Genomic DNA, 25,105 nt, shown 5'->3' on the forward strand with positions numbered 1-25,105 from the left:
CAGGTTATATCATCGCTGATGGTCTGTTTGTGCGGAGCGCTCTCTAGTGTCAGGTTATATTATCGCTGATGGTCTGTGTGTGCGGAGCGCCCTCTAGCGTCCGGTTATATCATCGCTGATGGTCTGTTTGTGCGGAGCGCCCTCTAGCGTCCGGTTATATTATCGCTGATGGTCGGGGTGTGCGGAGCGCCCTCTAGTGTCAGGTTATATTATCGCTGATGGTCTGTGTGTGCGGAGCGCCCTCTAGCGTCCGGTTATATCATCGCTGATGGTCTGTTTGTGCGGAGCGCCCTCTAGCGTCCGGTTATATCATCGCTGATGGTCTGTTTGTGCGGAGCGCCCTCTAGCGTCCGGTTATATTATCGCTGATGGTCGGTGTGTGCGGAGCGCCCTCTAGTGTCAGGTTATATTATCGCTGATGGTCTGTGTGTGCGGAGCGCCCTCTAGCGTCCGGTTATATCATCGCTGATGGTCTGTTTGTGCGGAGCGCCCTCTAGCGTCCGGTTATATTATCGCTGATGGTCGGTGTGTGCGGAGCGCCCTCTAGTGTCAGGTTATATCATCGCTGATGGTCTGTGTGTGCGGAGCGCCCTCTAGCGTCCGGTTATATCATCGCTGATGGTCTGTTTGTGCGGAGCGCCCTCTAGTGTCAGGTTATATCATCGCTGATGGTCGGTGTGTGCGGAGCGCCCTCTAGCGTCCGGTTATATTATCGCTGATGGTCGGTGTGTGCGGAGCGCCCTCTAGTGTCAGGTTATATTATCGCTGATGGTCTGTGTGTGCGGAGCGCCCTCTAGCGTCCGGTTATATCATCGCTGATGGTCTGTTTGTGCGGAGCGCCCTCTAGCGTCCGGTTATATTATCGCTGATGGTCGGGGTGTGCGGAGCGCCCTCTAGCGTCCGGTTATATCATCGCTGATGGTCTGTTTGTGCGGAGCGCCCTCTAGCGTCCGGTTATATCATCTCTGATGGTCGTTGTGTGCGGAGCGCCCTCTAGCGTCAGGTTATATCATCGCTGATGGTCTGTGTGTGCGGAGCTCCCTCTAGCATCAGGTTATATCATCGCTGATGGTCTGTGTGTGCGGAGCGCCCTCTAGCGTCAGGTTATATCATCGCTGATGGTCGGTGTGTGCGGAGCGCCCTCTAGTGTCAGGTTATATCATCGCTGATGGTCGGTGTGTGCGGAGCGCCCTCTAGTGTCAGGTTATATCATCGCTGATGGTCTGTGTGTGCGGAGCGCCCTCTAGCTTCCGGTTATATCATCGCTGATGGTCTGTGTGTGCGGAGCGCCCTCTAGCGTCCGGTTATATCATCGCTGATGGTCTGTGTGTGCGGAGCGCCCTCTAGCGTCAGGTTATATCATCGCTGATGGTCGGTGTGTGCGGAGCGCCCTCTAGTGTCAGGTTATATCATCGCTGATGGTTTGTGTGTGCGGAGCGCCCTCTAGCGTCCGGTTATATCATCGCTGATGGTCTGTGTGTTTGCGGAGCGCCCTCTAGCGTCCGGTTATATTATCGCTGATGGTCTGTGTGTGCGGAGCGCCCTCTAGCGTCAGGTTATATCAACGCTGATGGTCTGTGTGTGCGGAGCGCCCTCTAGCGTCCGGTTATATTATCGCTGATGGTCTGTGTGTGCGGAGCGCCCTCTAGTGTCAGGTTATATCATCGCTGATGGTCTGTGTGTGCGGAGCGCCCTCTAGCGTCAGGTTATATCATCGCTGATGGTCTGTGTGTGTGGAGCGCCCTCTAGCGTCAGGTTATATCATCGCTGATAGTCGGTGTGTGCGGAGCGCCCTCTAGTGTCAGGTTATATCATCGCTGATGGTCTGTGTGTGCGGAGCGCCCTCTAGTGTCAGGTTATATCATCGCTGATAGTCGGTGTGTGCGGAGCGCCCTCTAGTGTCAGGTTATATCATCGCTGATGGTCTGTGTGTGCGGAGCGCCCTCTAGTGTCAGGTTATATCATCGCTGATGGTCGGTGTGTGCGGAGCGCCCTCTAGCGTCCGGTTATATTATCGCTGATGGTCGGTGTGTGCGGAGTGCCCTCTAGTGTCAGGTTATATCATCGCTGATGGTCGGTGAGTGCGGAGCGCCCTCTAGCGTCCGGTTATATCATCGCTGATGGTCTGTGTGTGTGGAGCGCCCTCTAGCGTCCGATTATATCATCGCTGATGGTCTGTGTGTGTGGAGCGCCCTCTAGCGTCCGGTTATATCATCGCTGATGGTCTGTTTGTGCGGAGCGCCCTCTAGCGTCCGGTTATATTATCGCTGATGGTCGGTGTGTGCGGAGCGCCCTCTAGCGTCAGGTTATATTATCGCTGATAGTCTGTGTGTGCGGAGCGCCCTCTAGTGTCAGGTTATATCATCGCTGACAGTCTGTGTGTGCGGAGCGCCCTCTAGCGTCCGGTTATATCATCGCTGATGGTCTGTGTGTGCGGAGCGCCCTCTAGTGTCAGGTTATATCATCGCTGATAGTCTGTGTGTGCGGAGCTGCCTCTAGTGTCAGGTTATATCATCGCTGATAGTCTGTGTGTGTGGAGCGCCCTCTAGCGTCAGGTTATATCATCGCTGATGGTCTGTTTGTGCGGAGCGCCCTCTAGCGTCCGGTTATATTATCGCTGATGGTCGGGGTGTGCGGAGCGCCCTCTAGTGTCAGGTTATATCATCGCTGATGGTCTGTGTGTTTGGAGCGCCCTCTAGCGTCAGGTTATATCATCGCTGATAGTCGGTGTGTGCGGAGCGCCCTCTAGTGTCAGGTTATATCATCGCTGATGGTCTGTGTGTGCGGAGCGCCCTCTAGTGTCAGGTTATATCATCGCTGATGGTCTGTGTGTGCGGATCGCCCTCTAGTGTCAGGTTATATCATCGCTGATGGTCTGTGTGTGCGGAGCGCCCTCTAGCGTCCGGTTATATTATCGCTGATGGTCGGTGTGTGCGGAGCGCCCTCTAGTGTCAGATTATATCATCGCTGATGGTCGGTGTGTGCGGAGCGCCCTCTAGCGTCCGGTTATATCATCGCTGATGGTCTGTGTGTGTGGAGCGCCCTCTAGCGTCCGATTATATCATCGCTGATGGTCTGTGTGTGCGGAGCGCCCTCTAGCGTCCGGTTATATCATCGCTGATGGTCTGTTTGTGCGGAGCGCCCTCTAGCGTCCGGTTATATCATCGCTGATGGTCTGTTTGTGCGGAGCGCCCTCTAGCGTCCGGTTATATTATCGCTGATGGTCGGGGTGTGCGGAGCGCCCTCTAGTGTCAGGTTATATCATCGCTGATGGTCTGTGTGTGCGGAGCGCCCTCTAGCGTCAGGTTATATCATCGCTGATGGTCGGTGTGTGCGGAGCGCCCTCTAGCGTCAGGTTATATTATCGCTGATAGTCTGTCTGTGCGGAGCGCCCTCTAGTGTCAGGTTATATCATCGCTGACGGTCTGTGTGTGCGGAGCGCCCTCTAGCGTCCGGTTATATCATCGCTGATGGTCTGTGTGTGCGGAGCGCCCTCTAGCGTCCGGTTATATCATCGCTGATGGTCTGTGTGTGCGGAGCTGCCTCTAGTGTCAGGTTATATCATCGCTGATAGTCTGTGTGTGCGGAGCTGCCTCTAGTGTCAGGTTATATCATCGCTGATAGTCTGTGTGTGTGGAGCGCCCTCTAGCGTCAGGTTATATCATCGCTGATGGTCTGTGTGTGTGGAGCGCCCTCTAGCGTCAGGTTATATCATCGCTGATGGTCTGTATGTGTGGAGCGCCCTCTAGTGTCAGGTTATATCATCGCTGATGGTCTGTGTGTGCGGAGCGCTCTCTAGTGTCAGGTTATATCATCGCTGATGGTCGGTGTGCGCGGAGCGCCCTCTAGTGTCAGGTTATATCATTGCTGATGGTCGGTGTGTGCGGAGCGCCCTCTAGCGTCAGGTTATATCATCGCTGATGGTCGGTGTGTGTGGAGCGCCCTCTAGTGTCAGGTTATATCATCGCGGACAGTCTGTGTGTGCGGAGCGCCCTCTAGTGTCAGGTTATATCATCGCGGACGGTCTGTGTGTGCGCAGAGTGCCCTCTAGCTTCAGGTTATATCATCGCTGATGGTCTGTTTGTGCGGAGCGCCCTCTAGTGTCAGGTTATATCATCGCTGATGGTCTTTGTGTGCGGAGCGCCCTCTAGCGTCAGGTTATATTATCGCTGATGGTCTGTGTGTGTGGAGCGCCCTCTAGTGTCCGGTTATATCATCGCTGATGGTCTGTGTGTGCGGAGCGCCCTCTAGCGTCCGGTTATATCATCGCTGATGGTCGGTGTGTGCGGAGCGCCCTCTAGCGTCAGGTTATATCATCGCTGATGGTCTGTGTGCGGAGCGCCCTCTAGTGTCAGGTTATATCATCGTTGATGATCTGTGTGTGTGGAGCGCCCTCTAGCGTCAGGTTATATCATCGCTGAAGGTCGGGGTGCGCGGAGCGCCCTCTAGTGTCAGGTTATATAATCGCTGATGGTCGGTGTGTGCGGAGCGCCCTCTAGCGTCCGGTTATATCATCGCTGATGATCGGTGTGTGCGGAGCGCCCTCTAGCGTCAGGTTATTTCATCGCTGATGGTCGCATTATATGGGGCCCATAATACTGTATGGAGGACTATGTGGGGCCCATAATACTGTATGGAGGACTATGTGGGGCCCATAACACTGTATGGAGGACTATGTGGGGCCCATAATACTGTATGGTGGATTATGTGGGGCCCATAATATTGTATGGAGGACTATGTGGGGTCCATTATACTGTATAGAGGACTATGTGGGGCCATTATTCTGTATGGAGGACTATGTGGGGCCCATTACACTGTATGGAGGACTATGTGGGGCCCATAATACTGTATGGAGGACTATGTGGGGCCCATAATACTGTATGGAGGACTATGTGGGGCCCATAATACTGTATAGAGGACTATGTGGGGCCCATAATACTGTATGGAGGACTATGTGGGGCCCATAATACTGTATGGAGGACTATGTGGGGTCCATTATACTGTATGGAGGACTATGTGGGGTCCATTATACTGTATGGAGGACTATGTGGGGTCCATTATACTGTATAGAGGACTATGTGGGGCCATTATACTTTATAGAGGACTATGTGGAGCCATTATACTGTATGGAGGACTATGTGGGGCTCATTATTTTGAATGGAGGACTATGTGGTGCCCATTATACTGTATGGAGCACTATGTGGGGCTCATTATTTTGAATGGAGGACTATGTGGTGCCCATTATACTGTATGGAGGACTATGTGGGGCTCATTATTTTGAATGGAGGACTATGTGGTGCCCATTATACTGTATGGAGGACTATGTGGGGCCATTATACTGTATGGAGGACTATGTGGGGCCATAATACTGTATGGAGGACTATGTGGGGCCCATAATACTGTATGGAGGACTATGTGGGGCCATTATACTGTATGGAGGACTATGTGGTGTCATTATACTGTATGGAGGACTATGTGGTGCCCATTATACTGTATGGAGGACTATGTGGTGCCCATTATACTGTATGGAGGACTATGTGGTGCCCATTATACTGTATGGAGGACTATGTGGGGCCCATTACACTGTATGGAGGACTATGTGGGGCCCATTACACTGTATGGAGGACTATGTGGGGCCCATTACACTGTATGGAGGACTATGTGGTGCCCATTATACTGTATGAAGGACTATGTGGGGCCATTATTCTGTATGGAGGACTATGTGGGGCCATTATTCTGTATGGAGGACTATGTGGGGCCATTATTCTGTATGGAGGACTATGTGGGGCCCATTACACTGTATGGAGGACTATGTGGGGCCCATTACACTGTATGGAGGACTATGTGGGGCCCATTACACTGTATGGAGGACTATGTGGGGCCCATTACACTGTATGGAGGACTATGTGGGGCCCATTACACTGTATGGAGGACTATGTGGGGCCCATTACACTGTATGGAGGACTATGTGGTGTCATTATACTGTATGGAGGACTATGTGGTGCCCATTATACTGTATGGAGGACTATGTGGGGCCATTATTCTGTATGGAGGACTATGTGGGGCCCATTACACTGTATGGAGGACTATGTGGGGCCTATTACACTGTATGGAGGACTATGTGGGGCCCATTACACTGTATGGAGGACTATGTGGGGCCATTATACTGTATGGAAGACTATGTGGGGCCATTATTCTGTATGGAGGACTATGTGGGGCCATTATTCTGTATGGAGGACTATGTGGGGCCATTATACTGTATGGAGGACTATGTGGGGTCCATTATACTGTATGGAGGACTATGTGGGGTCCATTATACTGTATGGAGGACTATGTGGGGTCCATTATACTGTATAGAGGACTATGTGGAGCCATTATACTGTATGGAGGACTATGTGGTGCCCATTATACTGTATGGAGGACTATGTGGTGCCCATTATACTGAATGGAGGACTATGTGGGGCTCATTATTTTGAATGGAGGACTATGTGGTGCCCATTATACTGTATGGAGGCCTATGTGGGGCCATTATTCTGTATGGAGGACTATGTGGGGTCATTATACTGTATGGAGGACTATGTGGTGCCCATTATACTGTATGGAGGCCTATGTGGGGCCATTATACTGTATGGAGGACTATGTGGTGTCATTATACTGTATGGAGGACTATGTGGTGTCATTATACTGTATGGAGGACTATGTGGTGTCATTATACTGTATGGAGGACTATGTGGTGTCTTTATACTGTATGGAGGACTATGTGGTGTCATTATACTGTATGGAGGACTATGTGGTGCCATTATACTCTATGGAGGACTATGTGGGGCCCATTATACTGTATGGAGGCCTATGTGGGGCCATTATTCTGTATGGAGGACTATGTGGGGCCCATTATACTGTATGGAGGACTATGTGGGGTCCATTATCCTGTATAGAGGACTATGTGGGGCCATTATACTTTATAGAGGACTATGTGGAGCCACTATACTGTATGGAGGACTATGTGGGGCTCATTATTTTGAATGGAGGACTATGTGGTGCCCATTATACTGTATGGTACTGTATGGAGCACTATGTGGGGCTCATTATTTTGAATGGAGGACTATGTGGTGCCCATTATACTGTATGGAGGACTATGTGGGGCTCATTATTTTGAATGGAGGACTATGTGGTGCCTATTATACTGTATGGAGGACTATGTGGTGTCATTATACTGTATGGAGGACTATGTGGTGCCCATTATACTGTATGGAGGACTATGTGGTGCCCATTATACTGTATGGAGGACTGTGTGGGGCCCATAATACTGTATGGAGGACTATGTGGGGCCATTATACTGTATGGAGGACTATGTGGTGTCATTATACTGTATGGAGGACTATGTGGGGCCCATAATACTGTATGGAGGACTATGTGGGGCCATTATACTGTATGGAGGACTATGTGGTGTCATTATACTGTATGGAGGACTATGTGGGGCCCATAATACTGTATGGAGGACTATGTGGGGCCCATAATACTGTATGGAGGACTATGTGGGGCCCATTATACTGTATGGAGGACTATGTGGGGCCCATAATACTGTATGGAGGACTATGTCGCTCCATTATACTGTATGGAGGACTATGTGGTGTCATTATACTGTATGGAGGACTATGTGGTGTCATTATACTGTATGGAGGACTATGTGGTGCCCATTATACTGTATGGAGGACTATGTGGGGCCCATTACACTGTATGGAGGACTATGTGGGGCCCATTACACTGTATGGAGGACTATGTGGGGCCCATTACACTGTATGGAGGACTATGTGGGGCCCATTACACTGTATGGAGGACTATGTGGTGCCCATTATACTGTATGGAGGACTATGTGGGGCCATTATTCTGTATGGAGGACTATGTGGGGCCATTATTCTGTATGGAGGACTATGTGGGGCCATTATTCTGTATGGGGGACTATGTGGGGCCCATTACACTGTATGGAGGACTATGTGGGGCCCATTACACTGTATGGAGGACTATGTGGGGCCCATTACACTGTATGGAGGACTATGTGGGGCCCATTACACTGTATGGAGGACTATGTGGGGCCCATTATACTGTATGGAGGACTATGTGGTATCATTATACTGTATGGAGGACTATGTGGTGCCCATTATACTGTATGGAGGACTATGTGTTGCCATTATTCTGTATGGAGGACTATGTGGGGCCCATTACACTGTATGGAGGACTATGTGGGGCCTATTACACTGTATGAAGGACTATGTGGGGCCCATTACACTGTATGGAGGACTATGTGGGGCCATTACACTGTATGGAAGACTATGTGGGGCCATTATACTGTATGGAAGACTATGTGGGGCCATTATTCTGTATGGAGGACTATGTGGGGCCCATTACACTGTATGGAGGACTATGTGGGGCCATTATACTGTATGGAAGACTATGTGGGGCCATTATTCTGTATGGAGGACTATGTGGGGCCATTATTCTGTATGGAGGACTATGTGGGGCCATTATACTGTACGGAGGACTATGTGGGGCCATTATACTGTATGGAGGACTATGTGGGGTCCATTATACTGTATGGAGGACTATGTGGGGTCCATTATACTGTATAGAGGACTATGTGGAGCCATTATACTGTATGGAGGACTATGTGGTGCCCATTATACTGAATGGAGGACTATGTGGGGCTCATTATTTTGAATGGAGGACTATGTGGTGCCCATTATACTGTATGGAGGCCTATGTGGGGCCATTATTCTGTATGGAGGACTATGTGGGGTCATTATACTGTATGGAGGACTATGTGGTGCCCATTATACTGTATGGAGGCCTATGTGGGGCCATTATACTGTATGGAGGACTATGTGGTGTCATTATACTGTATGGAGGACTATGTGGTGTCATTATACTGTATGGAGGACTATGTGGTGTCATTATACTGTATGGAGGACTATGTGGTGTCTTTATACTGTATGGAGGACTATGTGGTGTCATTATACTGTATGGAGGACTATGTGGTGCCATTATACTCTATGGAGGACTATGTGGGGCCCATTATACTGTATGGAGGCCTATGTGGGGCCATTATTCTGTATGGAGGACTATGTGGGGCCCATTATACTGTATGGAGGACTATGTGGTGTCATTATACTGTATGGAGGACTATGTGGTGTCATTATACTGTATGGAGGACTATGTGGTGCCCATTATACTGTATGGAGGACTATGTGGGGCCATTATTCTGTATGGAGGACTATGTGGGGCCCATTACACTGTATGGAGGACTATGTGGGGCCCATTACACTGTATGGAGGACTATGTGGGGCCCATTACACTGTATGGAGGACTATGTGGTGCCCATTATACTGTATGGAGGACTATGTGGGGCCATTATTCTGTATGGAGGACTATGTGGGGCCATTATTCTGTATGGAGGACTATGTGGGGCCATTATTCTGTATGGAGGACTATGTGGGGCCCATTACACTGTATGGAGGACTATGTGGGGCCCATTACACTGTATGGAGGACTATGTGGGGCCCATTACACTGTATGGAGGACTATGTGGGGCCCATTACACTGTATGGAGGACTATGTGGGGCCCATTACACTGTATGGAGGACTATGTGGGGCCCATTACACTGTATGGAGGACTATGTGGGGCCCATTACACTGTATGGAGGACTATGTGGGGCCCATTACACTGTATGGAGGACTATGTGGGGCCCATTACACTGTATGGAGGACTATGTGGTATCATTATACTGTATGGAGGACTATGTGGTGCCCATTATACTGTATGGAGGACTATGTGGGGCCTATTACACTGTATGGAGGACTATGTGGGGCCCATTACACTGTATGGAGGACTATGTGGGGCCATTATACTGTATGGAAGACTATGTGGGGCCATTATTCTGTATGGAGGACTATGTGGGGCCATTATTCTGTATGGAGGACTATGTGGGGTCCATTATACTGTATGGAGGACTATGTGGGGTCCATTATACTGTATGGAGGACTATGTGGAGCCATTATACTGTATGGAGGACTATGTGGTGCCCATTATACTGAATGGAGGACTATGTGGGGCTCATTATTTTGAATGGAGGACTATGTGGTGCCCATTATACTGTATGGAGGCCTATGTGGGGCCATTATTCTGTATGGAGGACTATGTGGGGTCATTATACTGTATGGAGGACTATGTGGTGCCCATTATACTGTATGGAGGCCTATGTGGGGCCATTATACTGTATGGAGGACTATGTGGTGTCATTATACTGTATGGAGGACTATGTGGTGTCATTATACTGTATGGAGGACTATGTGGTGTCATTATACTGTATGGAGGACTATGTGGTGTCTTTATACTGTATGGAGGACTATGTGGTGTCATTATACTGTATGGAGGACTATGTGGTGCCATTATACTCTATGGAGGACTATGTGGGGCCCATTATACTGTATGGAGGCCTATGTGGGGCCATTATTCTGTATGGAGGACTATGTGGGGCCCATTATACTGTATGGAGGACTATGTGGGGTCCATTATCCTGTATAGAGGACTATGTGGGGCCATTATACTTTATAGAGGACTATGTGGAGCCACTATACTGTATGGAGGACTATGTGGGGCTCATTATTTTGAATGGAGGACTATGTGGTGCCCATTATACTGTATGGAGGACTATGTGGGGCTCATTATTTTGAATGGAGGACTATGTGGTGCCTATTATACTGTATGGAGGACTATGTGGTGTCATTATACTGTATGGAGGACTATGTGGTGCCCATTATACTGTATGGAGGACTATGTGGTGCCCATTATACTGTATGGAGGACTGTGTGGGGCCCATAATACTGTATGGAGGACTATGTGGGGCCATTATACTGTATGGAGGACTATGTGGTGTCATTATACTGTATGGAGGACTATGTGGGGCCCATAATACTGTATGGAGGACTATGTGGGGCCATTATACTGTATGGAGGACTATGTGGTGTCATTATACTGTATGGAGGACTATGTGGGGCCCATAATACTGTATGGAGGACTATGTGGGGCCCATAATACTGTATGGAGGACTATGTGGGGCCATTATACTGTATGGAGGACTATGTGGTGTCATTATACTGTATGGAGGACTATGTGGTGCCCATTATACTGTATGGAGGACTATGTGGGGCCATTATTCTGTATGGAGGACTATGTGGTGCCCATTATACTGTATGGAGGACTATGTGGGGCCATTATTCTGTATGGAGGACTATGTGGTGCCCATTATACTGTATGGAGGACTATGTGGGGCCCATTATACTGTATGGAGGACTATGTGGGGCCCATTATACTGTATGGAGGACTATGTGGGGCCCATTACACTGTATGGAGGACTATGTGGTGCCCATTATACTGTATGGAGCATTATATGGGGCCATAACACTGTATGGAGGACTATACTGTCCGGTCTGCACTGTGCGCTGTGAGGATTCGCCGGTTTCTGAGCTCTTGTGGAATTTACAATAGATATCACTCCTGTAATGTAAGAAGTCGGTGAAATCTTTGGCCTTGTACTAAATCTATATATATATATATATATATATATATATATATATATATATATATATATATATATATACACTGCTCAAAAAAATGATGGGAACACTTAAACAACAGAATATAACTCCATGTAAGTCAAACTTCTGTGAAATCAAACTGTCCCCTTAGGAAGCAACACTGACAATCAATGTCACCTGCTGTTGTGCAAATGGAACAGACAATAGATGGAAATTATTGGCAATTATCAAGACACCCTCAATAAAGGAGTGGTTCTGCAGGTGGGGACCACAGACCACATCTCAGTACCAATGCTTTCTGGCTGATGTTTTGGTCACTTTTGAATGCTGGTTGTGCTTTCACACTCGTGGTAGCATGAGACGGACTCTACAACCCACAGAAGTTGCTCAGGTAGTGCAGCTCATCCAGGATGGCACATCAGTGCGAGCTGTGGCAAGAAGGTTTGCTGTGTCTGTCAGCGTAGTGTCCAGAGGAGCTACCAGGAGACAGGCCAGTACACCAGGAGACGTGGAGGGGGCCGTAGGAGGGCAACAACCCAACAGCAGGACCGCTACCTCCGCCTTTGTGCAAGGAGGAACAGGAGGAGCACTGCCAGAGCCCTGCAAAATGACCTCCAGCAGGCCACAAATGTGCATGTGTCTGCAGAAACGGTTAGAAGCCGACTCCATGACGGTGGTATGAGGGCCCGACGTCCACAGATGGGGGTTGTGCTCACAGCCCAACACCGTGCAGGACACTTGGCATTTGCCACAGAACACCAGGATTGGCAAAGTGGCCACTGGCGCCCTGTGCTCTTCACAGATGAAAGCAGGTTCACACTGAGCACATGTGACAGACGTGACAGAGTCTGGAGATGCCGTGGAGAGCGATCTGCTGCCTGCAACATCCTTCAGCACGACCGGTCTGGCAGTGGGTTAGTAATGGTGTGGGGTGGCATTTCTTTGGAGGACCGCACAGCCCTCCATGTGCTCGCCAGAGGCAGCCTGACTGCCATTAGGTACCGAGATGAGATCCTCAGACCCCTTGTGAGACCATATGCTGGTGCGGTTGGCCCTGGGTTCCTCCTAATGCAGGACAATGCCAGACCTCATGTGGCTGGAGTGTGTCAGCAGTTCCTGCAAGATGAAGGCATTGAAGCTATGGACTGGCGCGCCCGTTCCCCAGACCTGAATCCGATTGAGCACATCTGGGACATCATGTCTCGCTCCATCCACCAACGTCACTTTGCACCACAGACTGTCCAGGAGTTGGCGGATGCTTTAGTCCAGGTCTGGGAGGAGATCCCACAGGAGACCATCCGCAACCTCATCAGGAGCATGCCCAGGCGTTGTAGGGAGGTCATACAGGCACGTGGAGGCCACACACAATACTCAGCCTCATCAGGAGCATGCCCAGACGTTGTAGGGAGGTCATACAGGCACGTGGAGGCCACACACAATACTCAGCCTCATCAGGAGCATGCCCAGGCGTTGTAGGGAGGTCATACAGGCATGTGGAGGTCACACACAATACTCAGCCTCATCAGGAGCATGCCCAGGCGTTGTACGGAGGTCATACAGGCACGTGGAGGCCACACACAATACTGAGCCTCATGAGGAGCATGCCCAGGCATTGTAGGGAGGTCATACAGGCACGTGGAGGCCACACACAATACTGAGCCTCATCAGGAGCATGCTCAGGCGTTGTAGGGAGGTCATACAGGCACGGGGAGGCCACACACAATACTCAGCCTCATCAGGAGCATGCCCAGGCGTTGTAGGGAGGTCATACAGGCACGTGGAGGCCACACACAATACTGAGCCTCATCAGGAGCATGCCCAGGCGTTGTAGGGAAGTCATAAAGGCACGTGGAGGCCACACACAATACTCAGCCTCATCAGGAGCATGCCCAGGCGTTGTAGGGAGGTCATACAGGCACGTGGAGGCCACACACAATACTCAGCCTCATCAGGAGCATGCCCAGGCGTTGTAGGGAGGTCATACAGGCACGTGGAGGCCACACACAATACTCAGCCTCATCAGGAGCATGCCCAGGCGTTGTAGGGAGGTCATACAGGCACGTGGAGGCCACACACAATACTCAGCCTCATCAGGAGCATGCCCAGGCGTTGTAGGGAGGTCATACAGGCACGTGGAGGCCACACACAATGCTCAGCCTCATCAGGAGCATGCCCAGGCGTTGTAGGGAGGTCATACAGGCACGTGGAGGCCACACACAATACTCAGCCTCATCAGGAGCATGCCCAGGCGTTGTAGGGAGGTCATACAGGCACATGGAGGCCACACACAATACTGAGCCTCATCAGGAGCATGCCCAGGCGTTGTAGGGAGGTCATACAGGCACGTGGAGGCCACACACAATACTCAGCCTCATCAGGAGCATGCCCAGGCGTTGTAGGGAGGTCATACAGGCACGTGGAGGTCACACACAATACTCAGCCTCATCAGCAGCATGCCCAGGCGTTGTAGGGAGGTCATACAGGCACGTGGAGGTCACACACAATACTCAGCCTCATCAGCAGCATGCCCAGGCGTTGTAGGGAGGTCATACAGGCACGGGGAGGCAACACACAATACTCAGCCTCATCAGGAGCATGCCCAGGCGTTGTAGGGAGGTCATACAGGCACGGGGAGGCCACACACAATACTGAGCCTCATCAGGAGCATGCCCAGGCGTTGTAGGGAGGTCATACAGGCACGTGGAGGCCACACACAATACTCAGCCTCATCAGGAGCATGCCCAGGCGTTGTAGGGAGGTCATACAGGCACGTGGAGGCCACACACAATACTCAGCCTCATCAGGAGCATGCCCAGGCGTTGTAAGGAGGTCATACAGGCACGTGGAGGCCACACACAATACTCAGCCTCATCAGGAGCATGCCCAGGCATTGTAGGGAGGTCATACAGGCACGTGGAGGCCACACACAATACTGAGCCTCATCAGGAGCATGCCCAGGCGTTGTAGGGAGGTCATACAGGCACGTGGAGGCCACACACAATACTGAGCCTCATCAGGAGCATGCCCAGGCGTTGTAGGGAGGTCATACAGGCACGTGGAGGCCACACACAATACTCAGCCTCATCAGGAGCATGCCCAGGCGTTGTAGGGAGGTTATACAGGCACGTGGAGTCCACACACAATACTCAGCCTCATCAGGAGCATGCCCAGGCGTTGTAGGGAGGTCATACAGGCACGTGGAGGCCACACACAATACTCAGCCTCATCAGGAGCATGCCCAGGCGTTGTAGGGAGGTCATACAGGCACGTGGAGGCCACACACAATACTCAGCCTCATTGTGACTTGTTTTAAGGACATTACATCACAGTTGGATCAGCCTGTAGTGTGTTTTTCCACTTTAATTTTGGGGGTGACTCCACATCCAGACCTCCATTGGTTAATAAATGTGATTTCCATTGATGATGTTTGGGTGATTTTGTTGTCAGCACATTCAGCTTTCTACAGAACAAAGTCTTCAATGAGATTTCATTCATTCTGATCTAGGAGGGGGGATTTCAGGGGTCCCGATATTTTTTTGAGCAGTGGATATATATATATATATTTCTCTGCGGTATCTGTGCATCATGAATCGTGGTATGTGTTAAAGGGGCCACTGAGACTTTTCCTCCGGGGCCCACGGAAACCTGGAGCCGGCCCTGTCGGCAACAGTTACCAACCGCCAGCCAATCAGAGGCCAGCAGCTGGCGTCGGCTCGCACGTCGCATGCGTATGACATCACTGCCATGTGCTGGCGCGTCCGCGCCTCAAATGGATGAGGAAGAAGACACCACTAGACCGCGGCCAGGTAAGGAGAAACATTTTTTTTACTTTTTGTATAAGGTCAGGATGGGATATCATATGGGGCCTGGGGCAGGATGGAGACATATGGGGCCAGGATGGGAGATCATATGGGGCCTGGGGCAGGATGGAGACATATGGGGCCAGGATGGGAGATCATATGGGGCCTGGAGCAGGATGGAGACATATGGGGCCAGGATGGGAGATCATATGGGGCCTCGGGCAGGATGGAGACATATGGGGCCAGGATGGGAGATCATATGGGGCCTGGGGCAGGATGGAGACATATGGGGCCAGGATGGGAGATCATATGGGGCCTGGGGCAGGATGGAGACATATGGGGCCAGGATGGGAGATCATATGGGGCCTGGGGCAGGATGGAGACATATGGGGCCAGGATGGGAGATCATATGGGGCCTCGGGCAGGATGGAGACATATGGGGCCAGGATGGGAGATCATATGGGGCCTCGGGCTGGATGGAGACATATGGGGCCAGGATGGGATATCATATGGGGCCTGGGGCAGGATGGAGACATATGGGGCCAGGATGGGAGATCATATGGGGCCTGGGGCAGGATGGAGACATATGGGGCCAGGATGGGAGATCATATGGGGCCTCGGGCAGGATGGAGACATATGGGGCCAGGATGGGAGATCATATGGGGCCTCGGGCAGGATGGAGACATATGGGGCCAGGATGGGATATCATATGGGGCCTGGGGCAGGATGGAGACATATGGGGCCAGGATGGGAGATCATATGGGGCCTCGGGCAGGATGGAGACATATGGGACCAGAATGGAATATCATATGGGGCCTCGGGCAGGATGGAGACATATGGGGCCAGGATGGAATATCATATGGGGCCTGGGGCAGGATCAGAGAACATATCAGGCCTGGGGCAGGATCGGAGAACATATGAGGCCTGGAGCAGGATGGAGACATATGGGGCCAGGATGGGATATCATATGGGGCCTGGGACAGGATCGGAGAACATATGGGGCCTGGGGCTGGATGGAGACATATGGGGCCAGGATGGGATATAATATGGGGCCTGGGGCAGGATCGGAGAACATATGGGGCCTGGGGCAGGATGGAGACATATGGGGCCAGGATGGGATATCATATGGGGCTTGGGGCAGGATGGGAGGACATATGGGGCCTGGAGCAGGATGGAGATATGGGGCCAGGATGGGATATCATATGGGGCCTCGGGCAGGATGGAGACATATGGGGTCAGGATGGGATATCATATGGGGTCTGGGGCAGGATGGAGACATATGGGGCCAGGATGGGATATCATATGTGGTCTTGGGCAGGATGGAGACATATGGGGCCAGGATGGAATATCATATGGGGCTTGAGGGCTGGATGGGAGATCATATGGGGCCTGGGGCATGATAGAGACATATGGGGCCAGGATGGGATATCCTATGAGGCCTCGGGCAGGATGGAGACATATGGGGCCTGGGGCAGGATGGTAGAACATATGGGGCCTCGGGCAGGATGCAGACATATGGGGCCAGGATGGAATATCATATGGGGCTTGAGGGCAGGATGGGAGATCATATGGGGCCTGGGGCAAGATGGAGACATATGGGGTCAGGATGGGATATCATATGGGCCTGGGGCAAGATGGAGACATATGGGGTCAGGATGGGATATCATATGGGGCCTAGGTCAGGATGGGATATCATATGGGGCCTCGGGCATGATAGAGACATATGGGGTCAGGATGGGATATCATATGGGGTCTGGGGCAGGATGGAGACATATGGGGTCAGGATGGAATATCATATGGGGCCTGGAGCAGGATGGAGACATATGGGGCCAGGATGGGAGATCATATGGGGCCTGGAGCAGGATGGGAGAACATATGGGGTCTGGGCAGGATGGAGACATATGGGGCCAGGATGGGATATCATATGTGGTCTCGGGCAGGATGGAGACATATGGGGCCAGGATGGAATATCATATGGGGCTTGAGGGCAGGATGGGAGATCATATGGGGCCTGGGGCAGGATGGTAGAACATATGGGGTCTCGGGTAGGATGCAGACATATGGGGCCAGGATGGAATATCATATGGGGTCTGGGCCAGGATGGAATATCATATGGGGCCAGGATGGAATATCATATGGGGCCTGGGGCAGGATCGGAGAACATATCAGGCCTGGGGCAGGATCGGAGAACATATGAGGCCTGGAGCAGGATGGAGACATATGGGGCCAGGATGGGATATCATATGGGGCCTGGGACAGGATCGGAGAACATATGGGGCCTGGGGCTGGATGGAGACATATGGGGCCAGGATGGGATATAATATGGGGCCTGGGGCAGGATCGGAGAACATATGGGGCCTGGGGCAGGATGGAGACATATGGGGCCAGGATGGGATATCATATGGGGCTTGGGGCAGGATGGGAGGACATATGGGGCCTGGAGCAGGATGGAGATATGGGGCCAGGATGGGATATCATATGGGGCCTCGGGCAGGATGGAGACATATGGGGTCAGGATGGGATATCATATGGGGTCTGGGGCAGGATGGAGACATATGGGGCCAGGATGGGATATCATATGTGGTCTTGGGCAGGATGGAGACATATGGGGCCAGGATGGAATATCATATGGGGCTTGAGGGCTGGATGGGAGATCATATGGGGCCTGGGGCATGATAGAGACATATGGGGCCAGGATGGGATATCCTATGAGGCCTCGGGCAGGATGGAGACATATGGGGCCTGGGGCAGGATGGTAGAACATATGGGGCCTCGGGCAGGATGCAGACATATGGGGCCAGGATGGAATATCATATGGGGCTTGAGGGCAGGATGGGAGATCATATGGGGCCTGGGGCAAGATGGAGACATATGGGGTCAGGATGGGATATCATATGGGGCCTGGGGCAAGATGGAGACATATGGGGTCAGGATGGGATATCATATGGGGCCTAGGTCAGGATGGGATATCATATGGGGCCTCGGGCATGATAGAGACATATGGGGTCAGGATGGGATATCATATGGGGCCTGGGGCAAGATGGAGACATATGGGGTCAGGATGGAATATCATATGGGGTCTGGGGCAGGATGGAGACATATGGGGCCAGGATGGGAGATCATATGGGGCCTGGAGCAGGATGGGAGAACATATGGGGTCTGGGCAGGATGGAGACATATGGGGCCAGGATGGGATATCATATGGGGCCTTGGGCAGGATGGAGACATATAGGGCCTGGGGCAGGATGGTAGAACATATGGGGTCTCGGGTAGGATGCAGACATATGGGGCCAGGATGGAATATCATATGGGGTCTGGGCCAGGATGGAATATCATATGGGGCCAGGATGGAATATCATATGGGGCCTGGGGGCAGGATGGGAGAACATATGGAGCCAGGAATGAGACACACGGGGGCCAGGATAAGGGGGCGTTAATACAGGAAGGGGCCAAGATGTGGGACATTATTACTGTAGGGGTTAATTATGGATATTATTACTTCGGTGATGTATTTTATTTTTGAGGATACTGTTTTCAGTGAGGGGGGGGGGGGTCCTGCTACTGTGTAGGGCGACAGACGCTTTTTTCTTCATCTGGCGCAGTGTGGAAGTTGGGGAAAAATTGGAGAATGTGTGCTAGATAACTGTTATTTTCTGCAGAGATGAGTCCTGACTGGAAGAAGTGATGGCGGTCTGTGACAGATGAAGGGAAAAAAAGCGAAGATAAAGGACTTCAATTAGAGATATCATCAATGAGTCAGTGTGTTACCTGTACACTGACGTTATACACTGTATACTATGTACAGAGCTCCTGTGTATAATGTCACTGGTGATCACTGTATTACCTGTACACTATATACTATATACAGAGCTCCTGTGTATAATGTCACTGGTGATCACTGTATTTCCTGTACACTGACACTATATACAGAGCTCCTGTGTATAATGTCACTGGTGATCACTGTATTTCCTGTACACTGACACTATATACAGAGCTCCTGTGTATAATGTCACTGGTTATCACTGTATTACCTGTACACTATACACTATATACAGAGCTCCTGTGTATAATATCACTGGTGATCACTGTATTACCTGTACACTATATACAGAGCTCTTGTCTATAATGTCACTGGTGATCCCTGTATTACCTGTACACTATATACAGAGCTCCTGTGTATAATGTCCCTGGTGATCCCTATATTACCTGTACACTATATACAGAGCTCCTTGTGTATAATGTCACTGGTGATCACTGTATTACCTGTACACTGACACTATATACAGAGCTCCTGTGTATAATGTAACTGGTGATCCCTGTATTACCTGTACACTATATACAGAACTTCTGTGTATAATGTCACTGGTGATCACTGTATTACCTGTACACTATACACTATATACAGAGCTCCTGTGTATAATGTCACTGGTGATCACTGTATTACCTGTACACTATATACTATATACAGAGCTCCTGTGTATAATGTCACTGGTGATCACTGTATTACCTGTACACTGACACTATATACAGAGCTCCTGTGTATAATGTCACTGGTGATCACTGTATTACCTGTACACTGACACTATATACTGAGCTCTTGTGTATAATGTCACTAGTGATCACTGTATTACCTGTACACTGACACTATATACAGAGCTCCTGTGTATAATGTCACTAGTGATCACTGTATTACCTGTACACTATAGACTATATACAGAGTTCCTGTGTATAATGTCACTGGTGATCACTGTATTACCTGTACACTATATACAGACCTCCTGTGGATAATGTCACTGGTGATCCCTGTATTACCTGTACACTGACACTATATACAGAGCTCCTGTGTATAATGTCACTGGTGATCACTGTATTACCTGTACACTATACACTATATACAGAGCTCCTGTGCATAATGTCACTGGTGATCACTGTATTACCTGTACACTGACACTATATACAGAGCTCCTGTGTATAATGTCACTGGTGATCACTGTATTACCTGTACACTGACACTGTATACAGAGCTCCTGTGTATAATGTCACTGGTGATCCCTGTATTACCTGTACACTATATACAGAGCCCCTGTGTAAAATGTCACTGGTGATCACTGTATTACCTGTACACTGTATACAGAGCTCCTGTGTATAATGTCACTGGTGATCACTGTATTACCTGTACACTGACACTGTATACAGTGCTCCTGTGTATAATGTCACTGGTGATCACTGTATTACCTCTACACTATATACTATATACAGAGCTCCTGTGTATGTCACTGGTGATCCCTGTATTACCTGTACACTATACACTATATACAGAGCTCCTGTGTATAATGTCACTGGTGATCCCTGTATTAACTGTACACTATATAAAGGGCTCCTATGTATAATGTCACTGGTGATCACTGTTTTACCTGTACACTATATAGAGAGGGTAATATTAGTATTGTGTGTTGTTTATTAATGATCAGTATTGTATTATTTGGTCACTATGTGGTGGTAATATGTGGTCTGGTCATGGTTTGACGGTATTTGTTCCTTGTATGTGATATTATTGGTCACTGTGTGGTGGTAATATGTGGTCTGGTCATGGTGTGGTGGTATTTGTTCCTTGTATGTGGTAGTATTTGGTCACTATGTGGTGGTAATATGTGATGTGGTCACGGTGTGGTGGTATTCCTTTTATGTGGTATAATTTGGTCACTATGTGGTGGTAATATGTGGTCTGGTCATGGTGTGACAGAATTTGTCCCTTATATGTGGTATTATTGGTCATTTTAAAAAATATATGTGACACATTCCCTTAAATAAAAATATACTTAAAAAGAGTACTGGATATTATAAGAAATGTATAATCGGTTAGAGCAGAGTAAGCTGCTTAAAAAAATCTTTTGTCCAAAACAAAAGCTGCTGGCTGTGTATGTGATATGGTTCAACCGTTAATGTGTGATTGGTGAGGACGTGGTGCAGAAGTGGAGTTCTTCCAAGAGTGGGCGGTGGGACTGTGGAAGGTTCAAGGGGTGAAGCCTGGGCAGAGTCTCAAAGGGGCCCGAAAGTTTAGCCAGTACGGGGCCCTGAAATTCCTGGTGACGGCCAGTGTATATGGCTGTACATATCGATCATACACTGTGTTCTCACTCTCTCTTCCTGTATTACAGGGTCACTCTCCGCGCGTCTTCTCCGGGATCCAGCCCACCGGGACCCCCCATCTGGGTAACTACCTGGGAGCGCTGCAGGTCTGGGGCCACCTCCAAGATGAGTTCAGCTCGGTGCTGTACAGCATTGTGGACCTGCACTCCATCACTGTACCCCAAAACCCGGACAACCTGCGGGGGAGCGTGCTGGACATGGCCGCCTGCCTGCTGGCCTGTGGGGTGAACCCCGAGAAGAGCCGCCTCTTCCAGCAGTCCAGGGTCAGTACAGGGGACTAATACATGTAGACCTCCAGTGCCGTGATCAGGGGGGCTCATCCATCTCCTCCTCTCCTGCAGGTCCCAGAGCACGCCGAGCTCGGCTGGATTTTCGGCTGCCTGACATCAATGCCGCGGCTCCGTCATCTGCCGCAGTGGAAGGTGAGAGCTGGGAGTCAGAAAATAATGTACTGCCAGAGCAGCATTTATAATTCTGTCATACTCCAGTCTCAGCTAAATCTGCACTCACTATTCTGCTGTTACATTGTGTCTTATCCTCCAGTCACCTCCAGAGCTGCAGTCACTATTCTGCTGTTACGTTGTGTCTTATCCTTCAGTCACCTCCAGAGCTGCAGTCACTAGTCTGCTTTCACATCGCGTCTCATCCTCCAGTTACCTCCAGAGCTGCCCTCACTATTCTGCTGTTACATCGTGTCTTATCCTCCAGTAGCCTCCAGAGCTGCAGTCACTATTCTTCTATTACATCATGTCATATCCTTCAGTCACCTCCAGAGCTGCAGTCACTAGTCTGCTTTCACATCACGTCTCATCCTCCAGTTACCTCCAGAGCTGCACTCACTATTCTGCTGTTACATCGTGTCTTGTGCTCCAATCACCTCCAGAGCTGCACTCTCTATTCTGCTGTTACATCTTCTCTTATCCTCCAGTCACCTCCAGAGCTGTAGTCACTATTCTGAACTTAATGCACAATCACTGCTGCCCGACACAAACTGAATTCCAGCAGAAGTTTGTGTGCAGCTTTGGATGGGATTGGAGTATATGCTATGGTGTGTGTAGATTTTTTGATAGTGCGTAGCTTTAAGACCTGACTGTGAAATTTGTTATTCTTGATTGACAGATGAAAAGTCTGAACCAGAAGAACGAGGGGAGCGTCGGGCTGTTCACCTATCCCGTGCTGCAGGCGGCCGATATTCTGCTCTACCAGTGAGTCCCGGGGACGGGGAGACAACATGATAGGACCCAGCCCAGTCAGCGATCAACCCCTCGGCCGTTCCCGGACCAGCGCCTAGGAAGATCTGGGAGCTTTCCCGTCACGCCGGCCCCAGATGATCCGTGACCCCAGACGTGTGATCCGTGACCCCAGACACGCGATCCCACCTGGAGGAATGTAATACGTTACCACAGTCCACTGTGGCCTGAATCGCGTGGGCATGCCATATTCCGCCTTTAATGTATTTAGGAAGTAGATGCAGACAATGGCCGAGGTGCCTGCGCTGCGTTGTCACCTTGCGGCTGCTGTGACCTGAAATCTTACCACAATGTGATGGTATTCGAGATTGCCTGAGACCAGTTCAGCCTGGAAAGGCCAATGTTCCTGAAACGCATCAGTCGGTGTAGATTTAACACTGTAGTGTAATAAGGATTTGTTTCAGATCCGGTACTCATTTCCTTTTGAGTGATTTTAGGTTAGATATGATAATAGTAGGGAATGATAAGTGCTCAGATGAACTGAAACGCGCTAGAATTGGTGATTGAATACTGTAATGTAATAAGGATTTGTGTCACGTAAGGAGCAGTATTATACCACAGCTAAAATCACTTAGAGAGTAGCAAAGTACAATGAGCCTGCACCATGATGGCCTGAAACGTGTTGGTTTCCCATATAATTTAGGCTGAGTACAGAGTTCTTATAGGTGAGTTGTAATGCAATAATATGGGACTGAAACGCGTTTGATAATTGAGTAGGGCCTATGATGTAATAATGAAATGTTTTCTTGACGTTGTGGCTGGTGTGACCTTTATCAGTAGTTTTGGCTACGAGTTGGTCACGGGACTGATGTGACCTAAAACACATCAGTGCATCCTGTGATATAAGGAAGCTGCCGCCGGTGCTGGATCCAGTCTAACGTCCGCTCTCCGTCTGTGACAGGTCCACTCACGTCCCGGTCGGTGATGACCAGGCCCAGCACTTGGAGCTGACGCAGGATGTGGCGCGGATCTTCAACAATCGATATGGAGAATTCTTCCCGATCCCCAGAGCTCTGATGAGTGAGTGTCGGCCGAGGCAGATGTCAATGGCTGGAAGGGGATTGGGATAGGGTAGGACGTAAGGGTTAATATCACACGTTTTTATAGGTCGCGCCAAGAAGATCCGATCCCTCCGAGACCCTACAGTGAAGATGTCAAAGTCGGACCCCCAAACACTGGCCACTGTGCGGCTGACTGACACACCGGATGAAATAATCATGAAGTTCCGCAAGGCTGTGACGGACTGCACCGCGGAGGTGACCTATGACCCAGAAGCGCGGCCGGGTGTCTCTAACCTGGTGGCGATCCACAGTGCTGTGAGCGGCCATGCCCCCGAGGAGCTGGTGAAGCAGAGCCAAGGACTGGAGACTGCACAGTACAAGCTGGTGGTGGCAGAGGCCGTGATCACCAAGCTGGCGCCCATCCGGGAGGAGTTCCACCGACTTAGGGGGGATGTGGGCTTCCTTACAGAGGTGCTGGATCGTGGGGCTCAGGGGGCGCGGGAGGTGGCGGCTCCTGTGTATGACGCCGTCTGCCGGCTGGTTGGACTAAGATGACGAGGCCAATAATGTCGCCCCCTCCTGGTACTGACTGATACGGATGCACTCCTACCCGCTGACAGGGCTTGTTGTGGCCCCAAAACACAGCATCATTGTATCATTTCTGCAACTTTCTGACACATTTGTATTTTTCACTATTTCTAGAATTTTTGCTGTCAGTGACTGGAATTATCAATTGTGTGAAAAGTTAATTCTGCTCTCACAACTGCGAGAGGGAAGGGAGGAGGAGGAGGAATGAAGAAGGTGGGACGAGGAGGAGGAAAGAAGGAGGAGGAATGAAGGAGGAGGGAGGTGGGACCAGGAGGAGGAATGAAGGAGGAGGGAGGTGGGACCAGGAGGAGGAATGAAGAAGGTGGGACGAGGAGGAGGGAGAAGGTGGGACCAGGAGGAGGAATGAAGGAGGAGGTGGGACGAGGAGGAGGAATGAAGGAGGTGGGACGAGGAGGAGGAATGAAGGAGGTGGGACGAGGAGGAGGAATGAAGGAGGAGGTGGGACGAGGAGGAGGAATGAAGAAGGTGGGATGAGGAGGAGGAAAGAAGGAGGAGGAATGAAGGAGGAGGGAGGTGGGACCAGGAGGAGGAATGAAGGAGGAGTTGGAACGAGGAGGAGGAATGAAGGAGGAGGAGGGAGAAGGTGGGACCAGGAGGAGGAATGAAGGAGGAGGTGGGACGAGGAGGAGGAATGAAGGAGGTGGGACGAGGAGGAGGAATGAAGGAGGAGGAATGAAGGAGGAGGGAGAAGGTGGGACCAGGA

At 50.5% G+C, this 25,105-nt stretch overlaps 1 protein-coding gene across 1 annotated transcript in view; it reads left to right on the forward strand.

Annotated features, from left to right (window-relative positions):
- The window catches only part of WARS2 (tryptophanyl tRNA synthetase 2, mitochondrial), a 32,746-nt gene extending 7,903 nt beyond the window's left edge, over positions 1-24,843 (forward strand). Inside the window, exons 2-6 of the mRNA XM_073668727.1 lie at positions 21,551-21,805; positions 21,884-21,964; positions 22,662-22,747; positions 23,694-23,812; positions 23,900-24,843. Of these exons, the coding sequence (XP_073524828.1) occupies positions 21,551-21,805; positions 21,884-21,964; positions 22,662-22,747; positions 23,694-23,812; positions 23,900-24,348 (990 nt within the window). The 3' untranslated portion in view covers positions 24,349-24,843. The remainder of the gene's footprint in view (positions 1-21,550; positions 21,806-21,883; positions 21,965-22,661; positions 22,748-23,693; positions 23,813-23,899) is intronic.
- The last annotated feature ends 262 nt before the right edge of the window (positions 24,844-25,105 follow it).

This window comes from Phyllobates terribilis, unplaced genomic scaffold (assembly GCF_046119375.1).
Source record: "Phyllobates terribilis strain yellow unplaced genomic scaffold, ASM4611937v1 Scaffold_2__4_contigs__length_985480577, whole genome shotgun sequence".
In the NCBI taxonomy this organism is placed as follows: domain Eukaryota; kingdom Metazoa; phylum Chordata; class Amphibia; order Anura; family Dendrobatidae; genus Phyllobates; species Phyllobates terribilis.